Genomic DNA, 18851 nt, shown 5'->3' on the forward strand with positions numbered 1-18851 from the left:
AAGCAGGATAAAAAGTAACTTGTCTATCCATTTTGGAAAGTCTTCATTTATTGTAGTGATTATTTAAAGCATACACTATGGTATCAAAAAAAGCCATAACATGCAGACAGGACTTTTTCAGGAGAATTAGCAGAAGCAAATGTAGATTTACAATTAGCTTTAATATAATGCTATTTAAAAGCTGATAGCAGATCTCAAGTTCACTTTTGATGCTTTGAAAGAACATGTATGCACAGGGATTGTTTGGGAGTTTAAGGCAATTTGCATATTAAGATAAAAAAACATTAGATTAATTAGATTTTTATGTTGTGCTCAAAACATTAGCTGAATTGAAACCATTTACATATACTTCATCTCAAAGGACTGAGAGTCATAAATAGCAGCTGCTCCTTGATAAAAATACAGTCCTGAGAACAAGCTAGTAGCAATGCTTAAGCTATGACATCTTCCATGTCAGAGTATAAGCTATTTTTGCAATAAGGAGCAGTATTGACCAGGTGTTCAACAGGCAAAGGCATTCTAAACATGCAATAGCTCCCAACAGAAGTCTGAAATTACTTCCAGTATCTTGCTTACAATAGTTTATTTGTACACTGCAGAGAGATCCAGAAATCCTGCTATGCATTTGTGATCACTAATATTTCAAACACAACAACCAAGGGATACAACATAAGGACAGGCAGCAAAAGGTGTTTTACAAAAAAAAAAAAAAAAAAAAAAACCAACAAAAACCCAAAACAAGAGTCTTTTAGTAATTGGTTAGATTGTTTGCAAGGTAATTGGAACACTCTTTCCCCCACAACCCCTGGGAACTATTCCACACACTATACCTATCATATGACCAAACAACACTGGAGTGTTTAAGTTCAGTGCAAGAAGAATAATTTCATGACATTTAATTTCATTCTAAACAAAGGCAAAAGTTTATCTACATAGACATCCAAATGGAAACATATTTGGTACAGTGTAATGAATTACATCCATCTCACCCTCAGAGGTAATGCTCTTGTAGTGCTCACCTGCATTCTACAAAAAAAAAAGGTGTTTGAAACAGTGTAGTATGGTAGACTCAACACTTTAAAAAAATTTATTCACCTGGAATTGGAATTTCCTAACATTCACAATATAATTTAGAATGCACTTGTTACATGAAGAGCAGATAAAAGGACTTAAAACAGTTTCACATACCAGTTAAGAGATTCCACATGCTCCTTCCCCACCTACAATACTGACATCTTGGTTGTGGTTTTTTTCCTTTACAAATACTCAGTTCAACTTGTCTACCTGCCTACCTCCCCCATTTCTACAGCAGACATACAGTGACAACAGCGAGAGGATATGGGACACTGTCTTATTCAGTGTTTGGACCCTGGAAAGGAGCAGGCCTAGCTATGAAATCGAGTTTGACAATGAGCTGAACATGAAGTGCTTCAGCAGCTGAGGCAAAGCTGCTCTCAGGAAGAGCTGTATCGTCTCAGAGAGGAAAACACCGGTGGCTGAACAGAGGGCAAAGGGGGAAGTAGCCTAACCACACCTCCCCAGCAACCCTCAGCTCTACAAAAAGAGTTCAAGAACAAATAATCTTGGTTGTCTGCAAGCTCTGCAGGATTAAATGCCACATTAAGATGACCCACTCCAAATCCTAGATCGTTTGTCAACATTTAACAGGGCTTTAGCCATGCACAGTATGCATATATTTTATAGACTGCCTAACCCCTTCCTTCCACCCCCTTCTTCCTCTTTCCCCTCCCCCCAAAAGAATGAAGTTGATTGATTAGAGAGTTTCACTACTGGTTTCCCCATACATCTCCCCCCAGCTGTCTTTTCTTTTGAGGGCAGGGGTGTTGTCAAATGCACTGACAACTTTTCTTCAAACAATTACCAAATTTTCGGGGTATAAAGACATTGGTGCATTTAGGAATTTACATATTGTAAAAAAAACTAGTTATAAAACTGCATTTTTATCACCTAGCACTTTCAAGATTCATTGTTATATTTCACTAATTAATATATTAAATTAAGCCAAGGTTTGAGACTGGAAAAATTCTACCAATCTACTTAAGAACAGAAAAGAATATTTAAAACCAAAAATGAAAAGGTTAGTTATGTTACATTCCAAAATCCACAGCCCATTATATTAAATGCTTTCTTTCTACAGGAATGATGCTCTTTAAAACAGATGATTGCAAATATTTTACTGCTAGACACTCCATTACATTGGATCGTGTGACTGGAACCTGTGGATGGTGAAATCTTGAGGTTTGTCCAAGTTTCAATGTAAGGTGTCCAAGGTCCTCTCCCAGAACCATGTTTGAAAACAACAACAAAAAAAAAGAAACCACAGATCAAGTTCTTATGACTTTTTTCAATCTTTCCTTGGCTTTCTGTTTCTGGGTGATCTATTCACAGTTTCCTCCTCCTGCAAGAAAGTAATTTGTGTAAATATGAATAAAATAAAACCTAAATATACCCTTCATAACCAATCAGAGAAAATCTATGGAAAATAATCCACTTTAACATCTACATTAAAATTCACTTTTTGAAAGGACCTACTGCTGAAAGTACTTTGTGGCAAACAGGCAAATTCTTTGTTTTCACAGTGGATGTACACCATTTGTTGAGAGTGCTCAACAGCTTCTGCTGCTGGGAGAATCCTTTAACTTCAAGCAACACTCCACCCATTTTTGAGTCATTGTGTCAGTGTAGAGCCCTTAAGGTCACATCCTGACTGCACTTGAAGCTGAGTAAGCCTTTTGCCTCAAGAAGCTGCCTTCCAACAGTCCCACTCCCCTCTCAAGGCAGGGTCTACAGGAGTGCCTTTAGCAGGGTGCCCAAGCCTGCTCAAGTCAGCCACAGCAATTCCTATTCTTCAGGGAGATTAAGTTTTCTAAAGTTCTGAACTGGGAGGGAGGGTCACATGAGCCAGGTTAACGTTTAACACCGCAGTAAGGCCTGTTCTACATAACCTAGGAAAGAAAATGCACTTCCTTTAAAGGTTAGGTACTCTTACCTCTGATGCAGGTTTCCTGTCTTCCTCCTCCTCCTCTTCTTCCTCTTGACTAGCACTTCCTAGATCAGCATCACTTTTCTGCTTCTCTTCAAGGGAAAATGGGAAAAAAAAATTAAAATTACAAAAAAAAAAACCCAAAACATTCTCCTTCCTGAGTTATCTTCAGTTCACCATTGGCTTTTTTTCTTATCTGCCCATCCTGTTGGTTTATTCTATCAGGAGAACATCATTCAAGATTACCTAGTTTACCTACCAAGCTTTTCCTCATTTGCGTCCTCCTCTTCCTCCTCCTCTTCTTTTTCCCCTTTATCTTTTTCTTCTTCTTTCTCATCATCCACCACATCAGGCTGAGGAGCATCAGTCTTCTTGTATTCTGCAGCACTTGGCTGTTTCTGAAAGGCAATGACAAACCCAGGCAATTATTTGTGACATTCAGGCACATTTTACTGAACATCCTTTTAAACATGAGGCTAATTATCACAGGAAATGCATTTACCTTTCCAGAACAGCAGAAAAGGACAACAAGGAACACTGGCAAAGCCACAGTGAGGATGTAGACTACCCAAAGCCAGGGACGCTCTTCAGCAGCTGCCATCATCTGGCCCACAACACCAGGCTGTAAGACCACAAGAACTGTCAAATTCCACCTCATTCAGCAAGCTAGCAGCTAAGTTTAAGCTACAACATTTTCAAATAGGCTTTTTGCAACTTTAAACATTGTATTTCAGACCTAAAAAAAAATAAAAAAATCAAGCTAACCTGCACAAGTACTCTTCCCATAGCTTACAAATGAAGAATTAGGCTAAACAGTCCAAATATCAGAGCAAAATCTCAGAAGAGAGCAGTGAGTGCTCTTAGTTACTTATAGCAACCATTAACATACTGTAATTATGAATTGAGGCTCCCACCTGGTTTAGCAAAACCCTCAGCCTTAGCACATACAGGTATATATTGACAAAGGCTGAGAGAGAGAACAGCAGAGGTGCTTCTACTGTTCCACTCCACAGCACACAATTAAACCTTCCTCTCTCACCTCTGCAGCACCATCAGCTGCTTTTTTCAGTCCCCATCCATCACTGGCCCAATCATCAGCCACAGCTCTATCAGTACAGATAATAAAGTTGTCAAAAAAGATGTCAGATGTCATGGACCATAACTCAAGTCCCACAGCACTGACAGGAGTCATCTTGAAAGGCTCCAAGTCTTCAAAAAAGTCTGGGTTTGGGATCTTTCTAGGTTTCCATATACCCTAGAAAAGACAAAAGACATTCAGCCTCACCTACTAGAAGACAAATTTCAGTTTTCAGCCCATTATGAATGGAGAGATGTAACAATCCATTGCACTTAATTACAACATCTACAGGTGCAACTCATCAGTCTTTGGGAATCAATACAATGAAGTGATGCCTGATAAGAAAGCAGTTTGAATCTGTCCACTCGAAACACAGCACAATAATGACTGCACTTGAATTTCTAATTACATCTGCTGAATCTAAATCATTCTGCTTTTTGTGAGAGAGATGCTTTACTGGCCACCAGCTTGAGCTGGTGAAAACACAAACCTGATAGTTCACGTTATCAATCATAGGAGGCTTCCATTTGCCTTTGTAGTTTGGATTGTCAATCATTGGGCGCTGCCAGGTACCACAGCCAGGAGCTGTCTCACATTTAGGATTTGCAATCTGAGGTGCCTCCCATTCACCATCCATATCTTCATCCCTGAAAAGGCAAACTCAGTTTAGAAGTCCACCCCTTGCCTTCATACAGAATATGGCTCAGACAATGTCCGATTTCTGGGAAAATCTAAATCCCTACCACTAAAAGAAGACGCTGAAACTTTGTATAGCATAAGTCTGTAGATAAATATACTGCAGAAGGAACAAGGATTTCAAAGACTAACTGTGAAGCACAGAAGATCAACAAAAGCCAGTCTCTGAGCACAGCCTCCCCCACTCTCCCTTCCAAGTAGGTTCTACTTCAAGGTAAACATCCCTGCCCTGTTCTGCTTACAGTCACAGAAGAATTGAAAAACGTGGAGGTGAATGCATGCTGAACATAAGTTCTCAGACCACTGCCTTCTACTTTTGGAGAAAAACGGCCTGAACAGCAACTTTGTCAGCAAGCAACAATGAACTGCAAACATCAGTACCAAAGTCATGAGATAATTGCTGCCATTTGCAAGAGGTAGTAAACTTACCAATCTTCAGGTTTCTCAGCATCAGGGTCTGCTACATATTCTGGCTCATCATCCAGCCAGCCCTCTGGTTTCACAGCGTTTTCATCCGCGATCTTTGCAGGAGCATCCTCATCCCTTGAGGGCAGAGCATTATGTGTTAACACAGACAACATGTAAGTTCTTAAGCCCAAGGCATGATGCTACAGACTCTGAACCAGCCCACTGCTCTAGACAAACAGCCACCTTCCCTTCTGTCAGGGTCACGCCATGATTTCAGAAAGGAATTGCCTTGCAATCCTAACACATGTCCCTCATGGCATATCAAGGTGCCAACTGCAAAGTATTACTACTACTTTTGATCAAGACAAATTTATGGGGCTAAGGATTCCCTCAATTCCACCCTTCCAACACCTTACCAGTCATCTGGTTTAACAGCATCTGGGTCTGGGATTTTTGGTCTCTCATCCCAGTCCTCAGGCTTCTGGTCATTTGGGTCCTCAATCTCTCGGGGTGGATTCACAGGAGGTGACATATCATTCAGCAAATTCCCACTGTTGACAACTGTTTGATCAACAAGTATCTCAAAACTATTGTCAGGATTCAAGACTGTAAGGAAAAAAAGTTGATGTAGTCATTGCATGTACTATACAAAGCATGAGTCATAAAGCATCACTCATCACGACTGTACAACCCAAGCTACTACCTACCCATCAACTGCTTTAAAGAACTGCTAAGAACCTTTCTCCTTATACCAAAGTGCAACTACTGATGATGCACCACATCTCACCCTGTGAGAAGGCAGACTCCTGGCAGAAGTCCTACGTGTGTTAAAAGCATGGAGGTTTGTAAAGTGATTTAGCAGTTACCACAACAAGTCGACTTTGGCACAGGAAGTATTGCTTTAGTAGTAAGAATGTATATACTCATATTCTACTCCAGACTAAGACTTCCTACTACTGACTTACAGGATTTTAATCTCACTTCTTTATCTACTGCTGTCTCTGTAGTAGGAAAAGACACAGACACTCCTAAGTACTTCCTGAAAGATTTTCATCATAGCTAATATACTAGACACTATTTCAAGAACTCCTGAGTTTGTCTGGTACATGAATGCAGAAAAAAATACAAACAAAACTAAAACAAACTATGACACCTCCACATCTAAAGCTCAGCTTACCCCATGTTACTCAGAGGCAGCATTCAGGCAGTGTATACACGCTGATAATTATTTCAAATATACTTAGTTCAAGTTACTTACAACTGCCCTGAAATTCAGTTTCTCCTTTAAGTATAAAGTTCAAGTTGCATGACCTTTCTTACATGAATCAAGACTTCCTGGAAGGATGAAATAAACCTTTGCACAGACAATCAGTTTTTGCATTTGAAGCTTTCAGGTAGCTTTTCGTTGTATGGTGCATTGGCACAAATATTCACCTGTTCATCTGGCTCACTTTGAGCTTCTGGTGACGAAGATGTAGTAATTATTAATGTGCATAGTTAGCAGTCACCATACCTAGGGTATAAAGATGAGTCTTCTTATCAGTAAAATAAGTCTTCAGATCTGCATCTGGGCGCTTTGCATGCTTTTCCTCGTATTTGCCGGTCTTTGGGTTTTTGTGCCGGAAGATGAAGTGCAATTTATAGTCCTCTCCACATTTGTCAGGGCCAAACATTATTGTATATGGAGTTTTGTCATGGAACTGATCCTATAAAACAACACAATAACTCACTCCATTATCTTGAAATACAACTTCAGTCATTGTCTGGCATAAGAATTCCCAATTCATTAAAAACTATTCTGCAACTTGAATATCAAACCCATGAAGTCTCCACACTAAAGCTTATGTTCCTCATATAAACCTCCAGAAAAACAATGTGCTAAGAACTATCCCAGCTATTTAATTTTGCACCTTTGGGCTCTACTTTCCACATGGAAAACACCAGCTATTCAGGTGTTATCCAAAATATTAGTGTGACACCCACAATGTTTCAGTATATCTCTACAGTACAACAAAGTATTTTAAAAGTTATCAATTACAAGTATCAGCTACTGGCAGTAATGAAAGGCTAGCAAGGCCACGGAGTTCCTTTCACACAAAGTAATAAGCAGCAGTAAAAGTGAAGCCAAGCTACATTTAGTCTACACTTATGAACTGAGGTATGCCTCAATCTATGATCTAACTGGATATAACCATCACTGAACTCTGCAAGTCTATTTGTTCTTGCTAATGTTATTTGAAAATTCAATGCACATATGAAACTGATTAGGCAGCCAAGTTGTGTTCTGAGTGTTTGTGGTTGTTTTGGAGTTTTTTAATAGTTTGGAAATTGTATTAATAATACAACTACAATGAGACTGCAGAAAAAAAGGATGGATAACAAGTCATAAAAGGTACATCTTATAAAGTCTAGAAAAATGGCTAAAGAAAACCCATAGGCTACAAGAGCCCATGCAAGGTTACCCAGCAGTTCAGCCTCATCTGAACAGGCTAAACCACTTCAGTGAGAGGACAAAATGCAGTCCTTAGGCCTTAGGAGCTGGCCACTCTCCTAAGCACCTCCTTTTTCGTTCTAGAACCCAGGAAAATCTCAAGTACTGCAGAGTTTGGCAAAGGTCTACAACTGCTCAGCTATTAGGGAACTCCAGTTTCCACTCAAGAGGCCGTCACATTTCAGTACTTATCCTCTCCAACTGAAAGCACTGGGAAAATGCTGGGTGCAAAGTACTTGGGCAATCAGGCCCCACCGCCTTCACTAAAAAGGTTTCTTCAAAAAGAAGCAAAGTGAAAAAACTTCAAGTTCTTTCCCAGCTAATACCCAAAAGTAGGAGCATTACTCACCAGGTTCAGCTCAGGGGTTTTTGAAAGCAATTTCACATAGGCCCCACCACACTCTATTCCATTTTGGAAGTTTACTTCATACCTAATTTTAGTTTTGGATAGAAGAGGGGAGAGCACATGTTATACATGAGGAAAAATTATTTTTGCAATACACAATTACAATTTTGTCAGCACAAATTAACAGTAACACTGTTGTGTTGTTGTTTGCTTTAAATCATTTATCCAGTGAATATTAAAAAGACACCATCACATAGATACATATATAAAAAAGGACTAAGAAAATATTCACAAGAGCCTGAGAAACAGTTTAAAAATTGAAGATTTATAAGAATTAGCCTGATAGAAGAGATTAAAGAAATTGAGTGCTGGCCTAAACAATAATGACCTAGAAGTAGAGAGGAAGAAGAAAAAGCTTTCCAGTATATGACACTTCAACAGGGATTGAGGCAAACCAATTATTTTCCCCACAACTACAACAGTAGACAGACAACTCAGTTTGCAGGACTACAAAGCAAAAACAATTGGATTTTAGGAGAAGCCCCTTTAGGGTTCTAAGCATACAACAGTATTTAAGGATGCCAAGGAGCCTGAAAAAGGCAAAACATCTCTGTCAGGAATAAGCTAAGTATGCTTGATCCTCTCACAATGCCAGCAGCTGGAGTGGGTGACCACTGGACTTTATTTTTAGCCTAGTATTCTGAGCCAAAACTAAACAGTGCAAAGCAAAGTGACCAATTCATTATCTTGTGCAAATACAAATTAATTTACACTTTGTTTAAAATTGATAACATCACTAATAGTGCACAACTCAACTGTTCTCACTGAATTATGTTTTTCCCCTGACTTGTTAGTCTAACATACATGCAAGTAGATTCTTTTACAACAGTTGTGACCTATGTAAGGTGTCCATCTTCCATGGCAAATGAACTAAGACACAGGAAGGAGGAAACAAATGCATCTTTACCCCTCTGTCCACTTCTCCTCAGAAACAGGGAGCAGTTTACTGTATAAGAAAGTGCCCTGACCTACTTACAGGCCAGCATTCTTTCAAAAGGACAAGGACTTCCACAATTAGCAGTACAAAAGTCAGTTGCCTGACCTTGTTACCACAATTAAATCAAGTGAACTGAAGCCACAAGACCGGTTACCAGGACTAGTTTGCAGAGACTTCTTCCTTTTCCAGCCTTCAGAAGGACCCATGCTGTTACTAACTCCCCACTTTGGGAAGCTGGGTTACTATTTTACTCTTACTCAAAACAGTGTAATAATATGTTACATCATCTGGTGTCATCTAGACCCCCAGTAAACAAAAGCTCAGTTATGGAATTAACCTCAGCTTGCTATCCTGTCACCCTGGAATCAACTGAACATCAAATTATTCTTTACTTACTGTATAATAAGGGGTTTGGTATCAAACACAAATGGCTTGGAAAGTTTGGAGGAAATTGCATGATGCTTGGCTCGGGTCACCATTACAAGCCCTTTGTCTCCTGGAAGCTTCGTTTCCTTCATGTCTTGGACTTCCCACTTACCTGGGGAGGAAAATGACCAAACACTCATTTAGCTTAAAATCTCTGAGTGGATATTTTGTTTAAATTAGAACTACATTTTATTATTAGCCAGGTATATAAGCATCCCTCTCATTTTCTTCACTGAAAATAATTTTAGCTGAGAAACAGACAAGAAAGACTTGCACCTCTTTTTCATACATGACAAACAGCATCAGAAACATTTATCATCCAAAACCTGGGTTGGACTCACCATCATATTTGGCAATCTCATCATCTGTATCATCTTTCTTGGCTCTGGAAAGGACCCATCTAGAAGACAGACACCCAATGGTTTGAAAAATGTACTTCCCACCACCACACACACACACTAAAAATCCTGCCCTTAAGATAAGGTAGCCCTTGCTGTCCCATGACTACATTCCAGAATCTTGATCCCCTAAGGAGTTCTGTTTCCAAGCCCACAAACTTTTCTATGTTTGCTACTTCCCACCCCAAGGTAGGACCATGGCCTCGTGAGCAAGTACCTCACTCCTGCAAACAAACCCCAAAAAACAAAACCAGAAGTAGCACCTTACCATCCTCACATCACCTAAGGAAAGTCAAAAAGCCACATGTAATGGCCTCACCTCCCCTTTATGACTAGAACTTAAGGAAATACTGCTTTAACTCAGCATCTGAACACCTAGCCTCAAAAAGTCATTACTGTAATCCCAACTGAACAGGGGCCCTTTGACTCAGTTTTGAATAATACAAGTTCTGCAGGGAGGGTTTCATTGCCTTTCATCAAGATTTTACATTATTTGCTGTAGAAAATCATCCTTCAGATTATACTCACCCATCCAGAGTTCCTTTATCAAAAGATTCCACAAAATACACTTCACCAGTTGGGACAGGGGGCCTGTAAGTAACCTATTGGAAAAGGGAGGCATTTATGCACCTTTCAAGACACATTCTTTATTCTACAGAAATACAGGCATGTAAAGCTCACACTCCCTCCTGCATTCAAGTACAGCTCACCTGGACATTCTTGAAGCATAAACACAGAAATTACACAAATATTGCTGCTTGTGCCAAGTTGTTGTGCTCTTGTCTGCAAGGAAAATTCAAGTATATACCTAACTGGAAATTTTAACTTTAACTCCTGATACTCACATCACAGATTTCAAGGATAGATCTAAGTCTTCTGGAAGAACATGGGGGACATGAAAACAGGAACAAAGCAGCCAACCTCAATTCCAAGCTCTACTCCTAGATAGCATCTTTTATAACATTACAACAGGCCAAGAAAATAAAGACAACTCTGATCAAACTCCCATTAACCAAAACACAAGCAGTAATTCTATTGTTAAAAGAAACTCCATGTCAAACCTTTGGAGCCAGAGGAGCACTGCTTGTTTCAGACTTTGACTCTTCTACATCCTCAATACCATCATCCAAGTCATCCTCAATATCAACTACATCATCAGCATCATTGTCTTCATCCGTATCATGTGCCTGGAGAGCAAGGATCCCGAGGGCTAGCAGGGTCACACACAGCAGCCATTTCAGCTCCATGTTCTGAATAAACAGGACAAGGCAAAGTGGTCAAGCCAGCACTGCACACAGAGCCACACGATGCTTCTCGGTACAAATCAGAGCATCCAAGGCAACAGGTGAAGTGCAAACTTATCTCTCCAGCTCTGTTATTTACAGCATCTGCCTGAGACAGCTCTAAAAGCTGGGAAGGAACACAACATAAAGGTGAGTATTTAATATCAAACAGGTATTAACTCAGTGGAGAACCACGTGTACACATTCTGCAGATCATGCAGAAGTGTCAGAATTTTGCACTGTCACAGCCCACAAGCAGGACAGCAGAAACATACATGACACCACAACATATGTGGCTGTAAAAGCCTAAAAAGAAAACCTATTTCAGGCTTATGAAGGACTTTAAATACATCATGCAGGAATTCAAGCTTCCATTCAACCCAGAAATTGGAATAAAATTTTATATTTTATTAAAAACCAGTAATTTTGCAGAGTACTCAATCCTCATCTCCTGTTCAACACACTTTTTGTCCTTTTAAATGCAGAGCTCTGGTATTTTCAATAATCAAACCCCTTCCTCAGGTTTTATTGTAGAATTACTGCCAACAGTCATTGCTACTACTGGCAGATGCCTATAAGCAGTTGAAGCTCCTGGAAACTGCCACTTGATTCAATTCCCTTCTTTCAGTCTCTAATTTAACAAGATGACCAAGGAAAGAGTAGCTGTTAACTGGAGCCTTACAGAATTAAAATATCACACCTAAATTAATTCATAAGGTGCTCAGCACATTGTCACACCTGAAACACGATGGATATTTGCAAGCTGTAGCTTAAAATACCTTGTAAGTAAAATGGGTTTCAATTTGACTTTCCTCCTAGAAAAGCGACAAGATGACTGTATCTTTCGGTTGAGACAGAAGGCAACATTCCCAGAACCCTGCTCAGTTTTATCTGCCCAAAACCCTCACAACAACAACCTGTGCCTTGCTCATCTTTTCTCCTTTGAATCCCACTCCAAATTTTCCTCCCAAAACCAGAGGTATAACTGAAACTGAACTTTTTTTGAAAACAAGTATAAAACCAAACATCCCCTCCCTCCTTCCCTTACATTCCTACCTCACACTGCAGCCCTGCAGACTTTCAAACATAACTCAGAGTTAACAGTGCCTGTAGGGGTTTAAGATCATGCTAGGAAACAAACTTTCAACTTTCCAATGCACGTTTAGGCAACTAAAAGAGTTTACACTCTCAAAAGCTTATCAGCATTATCCAATTTTCCAAGACTACGCTGCATACTAGACCTACCATTCCTAGATTATTCTTTAACTTACTTCTAATGACAGTATTTAAAAACTTTATAACTGTAGTTTAATAACTACAACAAAATTGTATTTTAAAGACTTAAGCTGAGGTCATGTCCAGTTTGTCACTAGAGGAACATGGAATTGCAGCCACTTTTCCAACAATAGTGATGGCCTTGAGGATTATAGTCCAAATGCATGTGCAGAGACCTCCCCCAGTCAGTTCAGGTAACTGCACCCAAACACCCCTGAGCCAAAAGGACAATCATTCCAGAAGGAATAGCTGACAAAAACTTCCAAGGGCTGTTATATATGAGCAAAGCTTGTTTGCTTAATGCACAGTGTACAGCCAAAACTGAAAATGGTTTCAGACCTCAAAACAGCTCTTATTAGTGTGAGAGCCACAACACAAAACCAAGGACTGAAAAGGGTCAAGCAGACATCAGTACCCTTGGAGCTGCAAATTCTTCCTGCACAGATAATGTGTTCTTTGAATAAACTCATACCCAGCAGCATAAAAGCAATACAGAAATAAAAGCCTGAAACTTCATCTGAAAAAGTGATCTTTAAAACTCTGGATGTGCCCTGTGTGACTGAAGGAACCACAGATGAAACTGCACAAAAACACCTTCCATGGAAAGGGTTTTGTCTTACCTTACCAATAGGGCTTCACTAAAAAATTTTTAAATAGAGCTAAATTCAGGAAGATAATACAGTTTTATAACTGCTTTCAAATTATACTATGCAGATAGAATGAGCATGTCATGATTCGGAAAGTGATATGACAAAGTTAATCTTAAAAATATACCAAAGTTAAAAATGAGCCAATTCTCTCCTTTCCCAAAAGGAAGGAGTTTCTGCACCCCTCCTCCCTACCTTGTGCAAAGGGTATTAATGGTTTAGCATGCAAGTAATCCTTTAAGTAATCTCACCAGTAGCCAACCAGCACGAAAGTTTTGATGAAAGAATTAAATCATCCCCCACAACTTTCCTGCCAGTACCGACTCCATAAGTAATAATTACCTACTTCACAATCCCACCTCAACTACAACCCTTTGAAAGTATTTGTCAGCAGCAAATGGACTTTGGTAAATGCTCACACCCAAGTGGCACAGGCACGTGGCCTCAGAAATTCTTCTGTCAAAGCATCTTAGTGAAACCAGACAATTCTGCCAGGGACCACACAGCAGGGGCAGAAGTTTGCTGCTGCATGTCCGTGCTCCTGACACAGCCACCCACAGGTACCTACCCTGCTACACTTATCTTGTAATGCTCTGGCTGAATTTGAGGCCTTGCTCAATCTCATTTCAAGGAAGAAGTATTTCATGGTCAAGTTACCAAGCAAGCTTCATCACCCCCCCACAAAAAAGTCTGAAGAGAAGCTAATCCAGTTTCAGGTCCTTACCTCTTTAGAGTCATTGGCAGCAGTTGTCACAAGTTTATATCCCTGCAGAAAGCTGCTTAGGACATTTCCTACATATTAAATCAGTCCCAAATTCAACATAAGCTACCATTCATATAGCTTGAGTACAGGCTGGTAGCTTCTTCTGCAACCTGCCAGTTATCATGACAAATTCCTTATTCTGTTTAACCTTAATATAAAAAGCTGACTAAATTATAGAATAAAGGCACTATGTTCTCAGAAGAGCAATTTAAGTGAGGCACACATTTTTGATATCTGAAAAGCTATTTCTATCCATAATGGATGCACTGCTACAGGAAAAAAATTCAAATTCACTTTACACAATCCTTAGGGACACAACATAAACACAATTATGCCCTAGTAAATTAGGTTATTCCTAAATAGAAGAGGAAGGGAGGGGGAAGAGAGATACAACTCAGGTTTTATACAAAACAGGCATAAATCAATTTTTCAGTAGAATTTTAAGTTGCTGGCAACTACAGGTGTTCAGTTAGCCACCTCAAACATAGTCTAACATTCAGACACTCTCACCTCCTCTATTATGATCTGACTTCCTTAAAGTGTCCAATTTCCAAGCAATTACCATCCTTGGCCATTTTTTACTCTGCCTGCACCTCCCTTCTTCAGGTTAAACTGTGCAGTATTTCTGCAGGTTGGTGTATTTCTGATCATGCAATTGCCAAAAGACATTAACAAAGGAACACTTTCATAAGAGATGAGAGCTTCTGATGTCTCCATTCTACTTCAGTGTAACCATCACTTTCACCATAACAACGTTTCAAGTCAGAGATATCTCCATGTACTTTTTTTTTAAATAAAGTCTTCAGTCACAGACATTGGCACACCACTCAGATTGAAGGGAAAACTACTGCAATCCCAAAGTTTGAGACTGTCAGTGCTACAGATTACTTGTTCTCTCTGCACAGACCCATGGCCAGCTTCTACCCCAGAAAACGTCAGAGCTGACATTTGAGGACTGTGCACCTGATTGCCAAAAAGCTGAAACATTTCACCCCAGTACTTGTAAGATCTATAGCAGAGTGCTGGAAACAGTCTCCTGGAACATCTGCACTACAGACTTTACTTTTTCGCCAAGTAAAATCAAAACCAAATTGGAGTGGGATTCAGAAACAGAATCAGGATCTTACCCCAAAAGCACAACTCTTACCATGTAGGACTAAGTGATTGCTACCTTTGGAGTTCAAGGCTTTCAAGAAAGTCATGCATCTTCAAAGATTCATTTTTATTTAGAATTCCCCTTTTTCTGGGCATAAAGGAGAAAGTTCTTTTTTTATTATTGGTACAACACTGGAAGCACTCATACAACAGACAGTTGTCACTACTCTCCCTAACATACAGGTCCCCTGGAAGAGAGTGAAATTGCCCATAGGAAGGATCTTCAAGCCCTCTGCTATCATTCTTCCAGAACATACTGTTTAGTAACTCCCCTGTCAGGTCAAACAGAGCCTGCAAAACCAGTTTAATCATCTCCTTGGTTACTAATCTATTTCAGTGGTTCATCAAGCCAGTTCTTAATACAGCATATTTCAGAATGTATAACTACATTTGAATGGCTACTGGCTATCTGGTTTACTACTTGCTCGTTTTAAAGAAATAATTAAAGAGTCAGACTAAATAGATCCTATGAAAATAAATAAAACACTTACTACAAACAACACCTATGCAATTTAACTGGATGAGCATCAATGGTTTCTCTTTCAGCAGTACCTGAAGTCTCAGCTGAGTGACTTAAGCAAAGGACGAACAAATCCAGCTAGCAAAGTCCTGTGCTCCCAACACTGGGATCCAGTGTGGTACTCACAGCAGAAGCACACCAGTGAAAACAAGCACAATGCCTCATGCAAGGCAAGAATTAGGGAAGAAAAATTTAAAGTCAACATAAAGATGATTCATCACAACACAAAAATAATTGCAAGGAGACAAGAACAGAAAGGCTGAGACACAGATACATTTTCCCTCTCAAATGAGAGTTCTGTGGGTTTTGAGCAAAGGCTCAGTTACCCTACTTGGTAGTGCACTAATTTCCTAGAGTCAGAACTACTGAAGAGCAAAGGAAATCTCTTCTACATCTCACAATCCCTCTGCCTTCCACATCCTGCCTCCTCTGCGGTGCCAGGGTAACTGTTTACACAGGCTCATGATGAACCAGCCGATGGTTTAAGATGGCTCCAAGTCCTTCTGCCATGTTATTTTAACCCTGAATCAATACCCCAGGCCAACCCAGCAGCAAAAGCAAAAAGAGATGCAGCAGTACCAGTGAAAGTAAGCAGCCAAGGATAGAGGAAATAAAGCTGTTGGCAGCAGAGCCAGCTCAATACCACAGTTTCAAGTGCAGGTCTGTCACCTGCACCTGCCTGAGCTGTCTTTAGGCAGATTTGGGGGGTGGACACCACGGTGAAGCTGAAAACTGTGTGGCCAAATACTGTAATTTCAACAGCCAGTACAGTGCCTCAGCACCCCTTGAAAGGGGATATAATAAAATTATGTTCATGTATATACAACAACTCACATAATGCAGACAACACTTTTTCCTCTGAAATACTGTTTTTCAGCTGGACAGTTTCCAGTATTGTGAAGATTCTGCCTTTAACATCATAACTCAATGAATAGCAGACAAGGCTAAAGAAAACCACCTTACTAACAAGAGAAGAGAGGCAAGAACTCTCCATGGTGGTGGTTTACCCTCCTACACCTCCTTTCCCCCCCCCCCCTTTCAGTAAGGAGTGGCTGGGATATACGTCTACATGAGGAAGAAGTCTCCTGGAAAGGATTAGCCAAACCTCTCTTGGGGATCCCCACAAAAAAAGCTGCCTCCTGTTTGGGTTGTAGAGAGCACCAACCAGGCAAGGGATTAGGTGTGAAAAGGGACAGTAACAAAGCTTGCTTTTAATAGGCATTTCAAATATGCCAGTTTCTAAAAATAATGTACAACAGAGCAGATACAGTACAGAAGCAAAAAGCAGATACTGTTTGTCAGCACAGATATCCTTCCTGCAGAACTGGAAGTCCTTGGAGGGTAAGACAGAACCATGAGGCTTTTTGACCTCATAAAACAGATGGGCTGCTAGGAAAATTATATTAGTGGGGGCAGATCTGGAGGGACCCCAAGATCTTTGAGACCATCACACCTAGAAATCAATTCAAGTTTGCCCTGCTACAGAACTGATTCCAGCAAGAACAGGCTGCCACCATGATTACTACCAGAAGCAGAAAATCAAAGGTCAGAAAAAAGAAGTAAAAGATGGAGCTAAGGACAAGTCTCAGTGCATTCTCTGTAAAGAATTTATTCATTTTCTCAGGGGGAAGGGCTAAAGCACACAAAATGAGAGTGTAAACTGATGGAATTTCAAAACGTATTTTACACTAGATTCCCTTCCTAGGAGGGCAGTTGATCCCAAAAAGCAGTTTACATATCATACACAGCTTGTGATGCTGCCTGTAAATTGTACAAGGATCTTCTTCATAATGTTTTTTTAAACTAGAAATACTAGAAGTTAACACAAACACAAAGTTTTACTCGGACCTTTTCCCAGTATAATTAAGTGTTTTGCATAAGTCCATCAAATACAGCCAAATTAAGAATAAAGTGGTCTTTGAAGTCAGGTACCTCAGTGTGAACGTAGAGTAATATATATATACCAACCTATATTTAACCATTTTATCTGCATTAGCTCATACATTATTATAGTTCTGCTATCTCTTTGCAGTACTTTAGCAACAACCAAAATCACAACGTGCAAGACTGTCCCATAAAACCCATGTGATAACCATGCTTACTTGACAACGTGAAGTCAACACACTACATTTAGAAATACATTACATGCCTAGAGACCAGTTTTCAGACATCTAACATACTCTAAATAAGTTCCAGAAAGAGTTTTCCACGATGATCTGCAGAAGCTCTGCAGCGTTAATTATGTTAACATTGATCATCTTGAGGTCTCGACCTTTACCATTACTACTGCCATTAATACAAGTCCATTTCCCTTCACAACCAAATCACCTGCAGGATTTCTCTTTCTGTAGCCTAGAAAGTTCTGAACCAGAAACCTGCATGTGAAAGTTCACACTTTAGAATCAGTACAGATTAGAAAGCAGTGTGCTGTACATGCTTAAATTCAAAGGTGTGGGATTTTTTTTTTCTTTTAAAAGCACACAATACAATCCTCAGCCAGAAATGAGAAATGAGATGTCATTTATACACTATTTTAAAGACACCCAATGCGAACGATATTTGGGGGACAAAAATCAAAGCAGGCATTTCAATTCCTTTAAATTCTCAGATCTTCCTGCTGCAGATTCCTCGCCTGCACTTCACCTGTTGGGACTCCAGCTCCGCGCCATGAGCTCCCCCCTTCCAGAGGCTTCTCCTTCCCCTCGCACAGCCCCAGCCAGGCCCACGCCATGCTCTGCAACCACCCCCTGATTGCCCTTTGCGGGGCTTCACGGAGAGCACGTTCAAGATTATTTCCAACATGGAGCACGTAGCCAGATAAAACCCAAACCACTCGCTGCCCACATCTACGTGCGACCCTCGCCTCCCTCCCGCTTCCACCACGCGGCCCTAGCGCCGGCCGCTGCCCGGAGCGGCGCTCCCAGAACTTACCAGAAGAGCCGCCGCTCCCCCAGGCCGCTCCGAGCCCTGCGGGTGCCGGGCGGGACCCGGCGCCGCCGCCGCAGCCCCGCGCCCGCCCCCGGCCTCAGGGGCCTCCCCGAGCCGTCCCTCTCGCCCTCACTCCGGGGGGGTCCCCGCCTCCTCCCACCTCCGGCATGGGGCCGGGACCACGCACGGGCCGCCCACCCCCCAGGGCCCAGCAGCGCCCTGCCGCACGCCCCACGACAGGCCGGGCTCCCCCACCGCCTCACGCCGCGGGCGAGTCCGTTCCCTGCTCCCCCGCCCCGACGTTCCGGAGCCGCAGCGGCTGTGGAATGAGGGCACGGACGGACAGACACACTCACCCTCCGCCGCCCCGGCCACCGCCGCCGGGCTCCCCTCACCTCCGTCACGTGCCCGCGCGCCCGCCGCCGCCCGCCTATGT

General features: G+C 41.1%; 1 protein-coding gene across 1 annotated transcript; it reads right to left on the minus strand.

The window, feature by feature from the left end:
• Nucleotides 1-865: 865 nt before the first annotated feature.
• Nucleotides 866-18851, minus strand: CANX (calnexin). Its single transcript, XM_066559859.1, has 15 exons — nt 18772-18851; nt 10906-11094; nt 10373-10446; nt 9788-9846; nt 9417-9558; nt 8027-8108; nt 6700-6892; nt 5603-5792; nt 5208-5321; nt 4573-4729; nt 4044-4259; nt 3507-3626; nt 3264-3402; nt 3011-3096; nt 866-2419 (listed from the first exon to the last, which is right to left on the minus strand). Exons 2-15 carry the CDS (start codon nt 11089-11091, stop codon nt 2366-2368), a joined length of 1812 nt encoding a protein of 603 aa, XP_066415956.1. The 5' UTR covers nt 11092-11094; nt 18772-18851; the 3' UTR covers nt 866-2365.

The sequence above is a fragment of the Molothrus aeneus genome, chromosome 15 (genome assembly GCF_037042795.1).
Source record: "Molothrus aeneus isolate 106 chromosome 15, BPBGC_Maene_1.0, whole genome shotgun sequence".
NCBI classification, from domain to species: Eukaryota; Metazoa; Chordata; class Aves; order Passeriformes; family Icteridae; genus Molothrus; species Molothrus aeneus.

What these genes read in the sequence shown, in the direction of transcription:
- CANX (XM_066559859.1), bottom strand. Translation starts at nt 11,091, where the DNA reads ATGGAGCTGAAATGGCTGCTGTGTGTGACCCTGCTAGCCCTCGGGATC. An exon ending in GCTGTTAAACCAGATGACTG is followed by an intron (nt 5,322 to 5,602) that starts GTAAGGTGTTGG and finishes TCTGCCCTCAAG; the next exon opens with GGATGAGGATGCTCCTGCAA. An exon ending in ACAGGAAACCTGCATCAGAG is followed by an intron (nt 2,420 to 3,010) that starts GTAAGAGTACCT and finishes ACTTTCTTGCAG; the next exon opens with GAGGAGGAAACTGTGAATAG.